Source organism: Cornus florida, unplaced genomic scaffold (assembly GCF_030987335.1).
Source record: "Cornus florida cultivar Cherokee Brave unplaced genomic scaffold, ASM3098733v1 CherokeeBrave_3.0.0_Hap2_Chr01, whole genome shotgun sequence".
In the NCBI taxonomy this organism is placed as follows: Eukaryota; Viridiplantae; Streptophyta; class Magnoliopsida; order Cornales; family Cornaceae; genus Cornus; species Cornus florida.
In genome coordinates this window covers 83,015,856-83,026,133 of record NW_026775571.1, presented here as the reverse complement: position 1 = coordinate 83,026,133, position 10,278 = coordinate 83,015,856, and the positions used below count along the sequence as shown (strand labels likewise).

The 10,278-nt window shown below is 35.8% G+C and overlaps 1 protein-coding gene across 1 annotated transcript; it reads left to right on the top strand.

Moving 5' to 3' along the window:
• The first annotated feature begins 6,754 nt into the window (after positions 1-6,754).
• Positions 6,755-9,914, top strand: LOC132303286 (uncharacterized). The gene is made up of 5 exons (XM_059800499.1): positions 6,755-7,592; positions 7,689-7,746; positions 7,859-7,942; positions 8,352-8,487; positions 8,775-9,914. The coding sequence occupies exons 1-5, from the start codon at positions 6,923-6,925 to the stop codon at positions 9,060-9,062; spliced, it is 1,236 nt and encodes a 411-aa protein (XP_059656482.1). The 5' UTR covers positions 6,755-6,922; the 3' UTR covers positions 9,063-9,914.
• The last annotated feature ends 364 nt before the right edge of the window (positions 9,915-10,278 follow it).

Here is a 10,278-nt window from a genome sequence, read left to right as displayed (position 1 = left end):
ACTCTCAAGATAAATAATAATAATAATAATAATAATAATAATAATAAAAGAACATGGTCAAATAAACACAGCTTATACTTGGTAAAACACTAATTAAGCAGTAATATATATATATATATATATATATATATATATATATATATATAACAGAATAATAGTACTGTCACTTACTGTACTCAGGTCTTCTTTCTTTATATCTTGCCCACGCTATCACCAAGCCCATGACAAGTGCAATGAATCCAAATTCATTCATGCCCATCATTAACCTAGCCATTGGACCTATCTTCAAAACTCATGAAAATGATATGTCATCACTACAAAATAAAAAATTGTCCAATTTGTGTGCAGAGAAACTGTGCTTTGGACGCACGATTCACAGTGTTCAAAATCACTTGAAACCCATTGTAGGAAAGGTCTCCATCAACCACACAACTCCTTCAATGATGCTTTTGGTTTTTTTATCTTTAGTATTTTTGGTAAACGCCTCCTCCAAAATTTTTGACAGAGTTTAGCAACGGTGTCCACCTTGCAGTGGTTCATGCTTCTCTAGTGATCGCTCGCCCAACTTTTTCTGTTCCACGAACCTCCACACGTGGTCAAGCTTGAGCCGTCGTCGACCTAAAAGGTGCCATAGTCATCAACACCTCGTCGGTGTCAAGATACCATCTAATCATATACAAGTTGGTCACTTTTTGAACAATGACACTCTTGTCAAAATTGTGATCCAACCATGGCTTTAAAAGGTTCAAAAAGATGACGTTGCCCCCTTAATATTTAAATCATTTTTTATTATAAAATATCAAGACTACTGAAAAGTCAAAGGACAAGTTGGTCAATTCATTGGGTGTGTCTTTGTCAACTTTATCAAAATTTAGGGATACCATTGTTCAAAAAATGGCCAAGTTGTAAATGACTATCATTATGACAAACCTCGAGGGATATGTTTAATATAAGAAGCAATAAATGTTACATTTGATCCTTATGGTACTCAAATGTGACAAGATTTAGCTTTATATGACAAAAATGGCCTTAATTTAATAGACTTTTGTCTAATGTTTGTGCATTGAATCAATCCCTAAAATTTAAAATTGGAGAAAATTTAGTTTAACTTTCGTACAACTTTCTCAAAAAAATTCACCATAATCAATTAAACTGTTTATGATGACTTGGCTTTTGTCAAAGAACATATCGGTTGTACCGCTGATCAAAATCAAACATTTCAAATTGTAAACTTGCATGAAATTATTTTTTTGGTTAAGGGTTTGCATGAAATTGTTAAGAGGGAGAGAGAGAGTGATTTTAAAAGAATTTACAGCTCAATAGTCATATATATGAGTCATCCAAACTATCAAAGTTTTAGATAAACTCAACAAAAAGAACAGCATCAACCAAAACCAGGGCCTGCTAGCAAGATAGATTGATATGCATCAGATCCCAACAGACAAACCAAGTTTTCAATCTAAACATATGAGCTGTGATCAGGACAACACCATCCCCACATATCATTGGAACAAATATATATGTATATCTATATGGATACAAATATATATGAGTGGTTTCAATTGTTCATAACAATAAGACAACTTCACTATATGATTTTTGTACATGCAATAATGCATTTTGAAAGGCTTCTATTACAAGAAGATGCTAAAGTTGTAGCCATCACCTCCCAAAACAAACATGACATTGATTTTCATGAGTTAAATTGTCAGAAAATGTTTCATGTCTTTCATATATTGTGATGGAAGGTCCAAAAATGACAGTATATAGTGCAAATAGATAAGCAAAAACACCACCAAGAAAATTTCTTAACTAATTTTTTTATTTTTTTTATTTTATAAATCAGTAGTAAGTTCTTGTAAAGCATATATATATATATATATATATATATTAATTTCCATCAAGTTCATCTATTTAATTTGAAATCAAAGGAAAGCAGACGAAGAGGTGGTTCCTCCATGAGAGAATCAGATAATTTGAATGGCATGCCTATTCGGAATTGCTTTATAAATGGCATGTTTGGTTTTTTGGATTTGAAGTTGTTTTGAGTAATGTTTGGCTATTATTATTATTTATTATTTATTATTTTTTATTATTATTATTTTAAGGACTCGAGTCTTAAAAGAGTTTATTTGAAGAAGCTTGCTTCTTAAAACAACTGCTCATTGCAGCACTTCATTTGATAATAACAGACACTGGTTAAGGACTGACGATGGTTTAAAATTTTTACTAAACAATTATTTAAAAAGTGAAAATGATTAACAATGGAAAACAAATAGTAACGGACCGAAATCCAATTAAAACAATTCATTTCTCTTGATAAGTTCTTATTAGGTGAGAGTACTATATTCTCGGTACCCAATACCTATTCCTTAGACTATTTATTGCCGACTAATTGTTTTTTGTTTTTTCATGAATAGTTCTAAACTCGAACTAATTAATTAGGAATGAAGATATAATAATTGATGATTTGACTTTAATGTCCAATTGATGAGAAAGGCCAGGAGGCTTCACAAGACAGAATTAGGTCATTACGTCAAGCATGTGTTTTGCCTGGGGTTTTGTCTTGGAAATGCCTCCCATTATTGATGCAAATATGTTGGAGGAACACATGGTTTGTTTATCTTCTAGTTGAAGCTGAATGATACAACTTACATAAATTGGTTTAATAACATATGATGATGTATGCTCTCACAAGTTGTCTTCCATTTTATATGATTAATTCTAATTAAAAAAATTCAAGGACTCTTCAAATATTAAGCACTTGACAGAATTTTAAATTGAGTTGCTTCTTTGGTAACTAAAAATATAACCAAGCCTTTCTAGAAGGAAGATGTCCAATATATTGGAGTTCTTAAAAGTGATGAATGCTTGATGGTAAGCATTTTTTTTTTTTTTTTCTTTTTCTGAACTATATATATATATATATATATATATATATATATTCATTTAATGGTTAATTTGAGGAGTTGTGAACTTGTGATATAGAGTGGGACATAACTAAATTTATGTAAATAGAGAATGATGGCATGATGACACTATCATATTTAATGACGGTATCCCCCACTCTCAGTATAAACCAGTTAGATGCTTCTAACTTTTTACCTACTTTATCAATATTCTAATTTGAGCTATGGTCACAACTCATGTTATTTTCATTGAGCCGAAATAAGGTACCATAGCCATTTCGTGTGGCACCCACATCAAATGACTATTAGCAACTCGATCTCCTATTTCGTATTTTATTATAATAATCATTTTTATTGTCGTAATAGCAAAAGTTTGAGTTGACAAGTGTAACAAGTACTCGAGTCTCGCTTCTGCAAAAATAATGTCCTAGATTAGATTTAGAGACCAATCCTTATAGGTTGGACCAAAAATAGGTAAATGACATTAATACTTGTAGTTTTACTTCAATTTTGTTATTGAATTGATGGATAACCTCACTTAGATTCGTACTTCTGACTTTTTACATTCTTTATCAATATTTTAATTTGAGCTATGATAAAAAATCATGTTATTTTCATTGAGCCGAAATAAGATACCGTAGCCATTTCGTGTGGAACCCATGTGGGTCCTATATCAAATTGTTATTAGCAACTCGGTCTCCTATTTTGTGTTTTAATATAATAATCATTTTTCTTGGTGTAAAAGCAAAAATTTGAGTTGACGAGTGTAACAATAAGGGCCTGTTTGGTATCTACTTTGTTTTTGTTGTTTTTGTTTTAGGTCCGCTACAGTAGCCCAAATGAAGCCCAAAACATGTTTGGTTAATTATGTTTTGTTTTGCACAGTTGTGAAACATTTCAGTAAAAAGCCTCAAAACTTGAAACGCCAAAATGGTGTTTTATCTTGTTTCAGCCCTGTTTGCCCAAGATTTCACTGTAGCGGAAGAAGCAGCCGGCCCAACTTAAAACATACTTACTTCAGGTATATAAGCAATTTAGGTCATTTTGGGTAAATTTTTCTCTCTCCTCTCCCAATACTCTTTCTGCGATTCAAGGGCGATTTCAGAAAATTTCATCATCATCGATCGAAGTCGAGCCCTCAATTTACTGGATTTGATCAAATACAACACCTATGGAAGCTAGATTTGCTGGATTCAAACTTGAAACATATACAACACAGATCACACAGAAACAAATCAGTATCGTCTTCATCTTCTTCCTTTCAACCAGTAACCCTAGTGACACATGATATATTTTACTTTAGTGCTCTGAAATAAAACCATGGCTGCCAATGTTTTCATAATTGGAAATTCTGAATTATTCTTGGTCACTGAAGTTGAATATGCAATCTAACTCAGGTAGATTCCACTCTCGGCAAAGCCAAAATTTTGAAACCATTTGCTGAAAATAAAAGCCCCAGTTTCAAAGCTAGAAGATTTTTTGAAACCTTTTACTGAAATTAAAACCCCAATTTCTGTAAAATCTAATCTGGATACAAACCAAACCCAAATCCAGAACAATGGAGTCTTCATCTCGCGTTGGCGGCCTTGTTCGGAGCGTCGGTAATGCTTTCTCTACCTTCTACATCCACAAGCGCAGCCTCGACCAAGCTCTCAAACGCCTCATCAAAATCCGCCACAAATCCCCTCCCTCCGCTGCCGACGACGCCAATCATTTTGCCTCCGATGACGACGACCACGAAGATCACGATGGAGGCGAAGAGATTGACAACTTCATGTTAGCTGAGGTCTTGAGATAAGGCTGACTTTTTTGTTTTGTTCCTTTTTTTTTTTTTTTTTTTTTTTTGCAACAGTTGTAGTGACCAAACGGGTTTTGCATGTTTCTGTTTCTAATATTATCACAACAAAATATTATTCCCAAGCGTGCTTCTGATTTCTTTACAAAACACTTTTATAACAAAAACATTGTTTCTGTTTTTGGCAAAAGCAAAACGCCAAAAACAAAACGCATATCAAACAGACCCTAAGTTTGAGAGTCTCGCGGCAAAAATAATAACGTCCAAAATTAGATTTAGAGACCAATCCTTATAGGTTGGACTAGAAATAGGTAAATGACATTGATACTAATAGTTTTACTTCAATTTTGTTATTGAATTGATGGATACCCCCATGTTTGGATTTTATCCTAATTTTGCAACGAAGTGGTTAAATAACTCTTGATAAGGATATGATAAACTAACCCATCATACAAGCTATAACTCAACTGTTGATGACCCCACACCACCGCTTAGACATGTGCTTTGTTACAAATTGCTTTAGATTCAAGGTTTAGAATTTAGATCAGACATGTCTCCCCAAAAGAGGGGATTGGATTAGACCTCTATAACCACAGTTAGAATTGAAAAACTGATGTCCAAACAAGGCAGAAAAAAGATTAGATTCATGGCTACTAATTTTTTTGGACATTATATAGATTAGACCTCTATAACTACAGTTGAGTATTGAAAAATTGATGTTCAAACAAGGAAGCAAAGATTGCATTCATGACCTCTAATCAAATTCTAAATCAACATCAAATTGAATCCACTAGAGACCATGCATGCCTAAGCCCTATTCTTTGATGCTAAAGACAGCATCTTAATCTCATTCCCTTGTGAGCATGATTAAGCCCTAATCTCTCCGATTCTCGGCCGGCATGCCTTTACTTAATTTTTTAATAATGGAATATCTTTTGCAGAATTAGGATCATTGTACATAACCCTCATGATCTTCTAAGCCAGCAAGGTGAATAAGAGTGAATAGATTAAAAATGGAATGTCAACCAAGTCTAAACCCTAAAATAACCATATATATAAAGGCCTTTATTGAATTCTTATCACTTTGTATTTGATTAGTTCTAACAACTAAACTATTCAACTAACCTCAGATTCTAACATGTTATTCTTATCTGATTAGGATATTGGGAAAAAGTTAGAGAGAGAGAGAGAGAGAATTCCAAGCCAGCTCTAAAGAATAGAGCAATGATTGTTCTTTTCTGGCCCCTAACCTTCAACCCCACTCCAAGTTGGGCTTTGGGAGGGCTGGCATGTACTCTTGAGCAGTAAAGGCACAAAGAGTAGGGAAAGAAGGGTCCGGGAAGGCTGGCAGTGGCACCACCACCATCCCCACACTTCCCCCCTTTTTTCTCCTTCACTATACATACATATATCCATCCATACACATATATATACACATATGAGTAATACTACAAATCACGATCGGCTTTTTTTTTATGACCCTTCCAATAAATAGTGGCCAACAACTTGCCAGTGACCTAACGGTACCAAACTCTTACTTCTCAAATGGAGGACAGGAGTTTGATCCTTGATGGAGGTATGTATGTGTGTGTGAGTATCAATTAAGAAAGAAAAATAGTGGCCAACAAAAACTCTTTGTCAACAACGTGATTATATCAATGATTGATACATTATAACAAAAATCAATTAGGTTTACATCATTTTCAAATATATATATATATATATATATTATCTACACACAAGTAATGCTACAAATAACGATCAGTTTTTTATGCCATTTCAATAAATAGTGGCCAACAAGAACTCTCAGTAATAAATAGAATCTCCTTACCTTAGCGTGAAATATTAGTGGATAACAAAAACCGATCTCATTAATATGTATATAAACCTTTCCCAAGGCGGAGAGGGTCACTGTCATCCTCGTGGCCTCGTTAACAAAAGATAGCGCCCCTCACAAGAGGGTGTATGGCAGACCTCAACCCCCCCATGTTACAACTTCCCCAAACCTGTCCCCACCTTCCCTTTTATAAACCCCCACATCTTTCTCAAACCCCTCCTTAAGTCCTTTCATTTCCTCCATTGCCTCCTCTCATGCCTTTCTCTCTATCCCAATAGCTCTGTTTTTCTCTCCACATTCCTCCCAATAAATTAACCTTTGTTGCACTATAAAAACATTCCAATCTCTCCTTAGTCCCTACAAAGAAAGAACACCAAAAATATGTGTTCCTCCAAGTCTAAACTCCAAGGTAGAAGTGCTCACATCACTTCTCCAATCTCTCATATCAATGGCCGCCCGGTCCTGCAGCCGGCCTGCAACCGTGTCCCTCTCTTAGAACGCCGCGATTCGCTCAAAAAGACCTCCCTAAAAATCCCAACACCACCAATTCAACCTTTGTCATCATCACCAACTACTACTACTACTACTAATGCTACACCAATTAAGCATAGTGTGAATTCAACACCCCCTATCTCTCCCAAGCTAAAATCACCGCGACCACCGGCTACTAAGAGGGCCAATGATCCAAATGGGCTGAACTCTAGTGTGGAGAAGGTGGTGTTGACACCAAGGAGCGCCACCAAATCCGCGGCTTTGGTCAAGAAGCCGAAGAAAAATGGTGGCGATAATCATGGAGTTGGAGTTGCACCTTCACTAGAGACCTCTTCTTCGTTGAAGTACTCTTCTTCTTTGATTGTTGAGGCACCGGGAAGCATAGCCGCGGCAAGGAGAGAACAAGTTGCAATAATGCAAGTGCAGAGAAAGATGAAAATTGCTCATTATGGAAGAACAAAGTCTGCCAAGTATGAAGGGAAGGTTGTTGATCCTTTGGCTACTGCTACTACAATTGTTAAAGAGGAAAAGAAGTGCAATTTTATCACCTCTAGCTCAGGTATGCAAAAATTTTGGCAAATTAATCAACACATTTTATGAAAAATAAAATAAAAATACAAGCTAAAGTTTTGTGCTTATGGTGGTGTTTTTGCAGATCCTATATCTGTTGCATACCATGATGAAGAATGGGGAGTTCCTGCCCATGATGATAAGTAAGGCTCTCTCTCTCTCTATATATATATATATATGCCAACACATGTATTTATATATATGATACTATTCAGAAATCATGAGATTGATATATATGTTTGTGCTTATGTCCAGGCTACTATTTGAATTGCTAGTATTAACTGGTGCTCAAGTCGGATCAAATTGGACTACAGTCTTGAAGAAAAGGCAAGAGTTCAGGTGGGCGTGCTAAATTTCAAAGCCAGAACTCTGTTCTTTTATATTTTTATTGGGTAACTAAAATATATATATATATATATATATATATATATATATATATATATTAGCAAAAAAGAAGGGATATACAAGGTTTTACGAATTTGGATCCCTCCAGTGCACTGATGAGGAAGTATTACTCCACGGGAGAGTGGACCCCACATGTAAGATGGGCCCCACTCTCCCTGTTAACTAGACCGTCCAGTGCAGAGGATCCAAGGCTAAGAAACTAGCTCTGGAGTGGAGAAAGACAAGTTTAGAAACCAACAGGGGTTCCAAGGCTCTTTCACACTCCCTCTTTAAAAAATGTTGAAAGAAAAAGAAAAAGTATGAATCATATGTTTTAACTCTTCCTTTTGTTTCTTCTTTACAGGGAGGCTTTTTCAGGCTTTGATGCAGAAACCGTGTCAAAATTTACTGAAAAGAAGATGACATCCACCGGTGCTGATTATGGCATAGAATTAAGCCAAGTCCGAGGAGTCGTCGACAACGCTCACCGGATTCTTGAGGTAATTAAACATTATTGTTCAATAACACACCACCCTCTTTTAACTCTCATTTTAACACCCTGTTCATTTTTCCACTGTGGTGTAGTATTGCAAACTCTGAATAATTTGGGGAACAATATTTAATGCAAACTGTAGACTAGTCTGCATTAATTATTCTCTGATTGGAATTAAATGTCACACTTGTAACTCAATTTAATTTCTGAGGAAATTGCATTTTATAATGTCACATATATAAGATACAATTGTGTGGTCACTAATGTGGAATATTTTTTTTAACTCATGTACAGATTAAGAGGCTTTTTGGATCATTTGACAAGTATCTGTGGGGATTTGTGAACCACAAGCCCATTGCCACCCAATACAAGTCATGCTACAAGATCCCAGTGAAGACCTCAAAATCAGAGGCCATAAGCAAGGACATGGTGAGGAGAGGCTTCCGGTTTGTGGGCCCCACCGTCGTGCACTCGTTCATGCAGGCAGCCGGCCTCACCAACGACCACCTGACCACCTGCCCGCGACACCTTCAGTGCGTGGCGTTGGCATCTCAGGGCTCGACTGCAGCCCCAGCTCTATAGAATAGTAACATGACATGAGATGGAAGAGAGGACCAATGAATTAATCATATAATAAGCCATAATATAGTGTGACCTAAGTTTCATAAATTAGTTTAGCTGATCCTCTAACTACACATAGTACCTTTTTTTTAATGATTTAGTTGTGTGCAGTGATGTATGATATTTAATTATTGTAAGGTTTTTTTATTGATGATTAGGAATATGAGAGGAATAAAGAAAGGGAGTGTTTGTGTGGAGGGACAGAGAGCATGTGCAGGGTTGGGGATAGGCAGGCAATGGCATGTGGTTGGTGCCTATGATTTTCATTTTCTTGTGAGTTGTGACCACATCCTCCTCCATTATTTGCATTGCTTTAAACAGGCTGTGAAAGGATCCTAACACATCAGAAGAAGAGGGGTCATTAGGCCAGCCCTACCATCACCGTTATTGCCTTCAGAATTGGATAATAATTCCTATACATATGACCCTATATCTATTGATTGATCATCAAGAGGAGAAAATGACTCACATGCTTGATGGTGACTCAAGGTCTAGCTTCCATTCTCCTCGGGTCAAATAGTGCCATGTGCCACAAGAAATCTGTCCCAAAGGAGAGCGTGCAGGACAGACAATATCTACACGAGTTAGGACAGATCGTGACAAAAATCCTATACTGATTTTCTATATTCTGACCTTTAATTTAGTGGGAATGTGTATACGATGTCTTGTGTGTGTAACATAAGTTAGTGTGAGGGTTTTTGAGTGCCTTTTTTTTTTTTGGGTTGGATTGTATGAGTATGTACTGTTTGATCACTATATGTATACTTTTTTCAAGATCTTTTATTTATGAATGTATGGAGCATCAGTTAAGCATCTTTCTCTCCATGTGCTCTAAGTTTACTTTACACACTTTGTCTTCCTTTTTCTTGTGTCCTGCAGATGGCATAAATACTATATATATGATGACAGATGGTTATGCTTCAAAATGTACCCTCTGAAAAGAGAGGAATCTTAGGCTTATCCATTGGCTCAGGGTACAAAGCTGTTAATTATAACTTGTTATTTATTATTGTTGACCTAACTGGCCTCAACATGTCATTGTCTTTGCAAGGAAGAATACATGATTCCGTCTGTAGTTTCATTCACATTCACATGAGCTGTGTCTTTTTTTTTTTTTTTTTTTTCAATTTCCTTTTTTATCAGGGTTATGCGATTATAAAAGTTCAAGTTGGCAAAG

Excerpts from the sequence above, each read along its gene's own strand:
- LOC132303286 (XM_059800499.1), top strand. The coding sequence starts at position 6,923 with ATGTGTTCCTCCAAGTCTAAACTCCAAGGTAGAAGTGCTCACATCACT. Across the intron at positions 7,747-7,858 it reads GTTCCTGCCCATGATGATAA|GCTACTATTTGAATTGCTAG; the intron begins GTAAGGCTCTCT and ends GCTTATGTCCAG. Across the intron at positions 8,488-8,774 it reads ACGCTCACCGGATTCTTGAG|ATTAAGAGGCTTTTTGGATC; the intron begins GTAATTAAACAT and ends ACTCATGTACAG.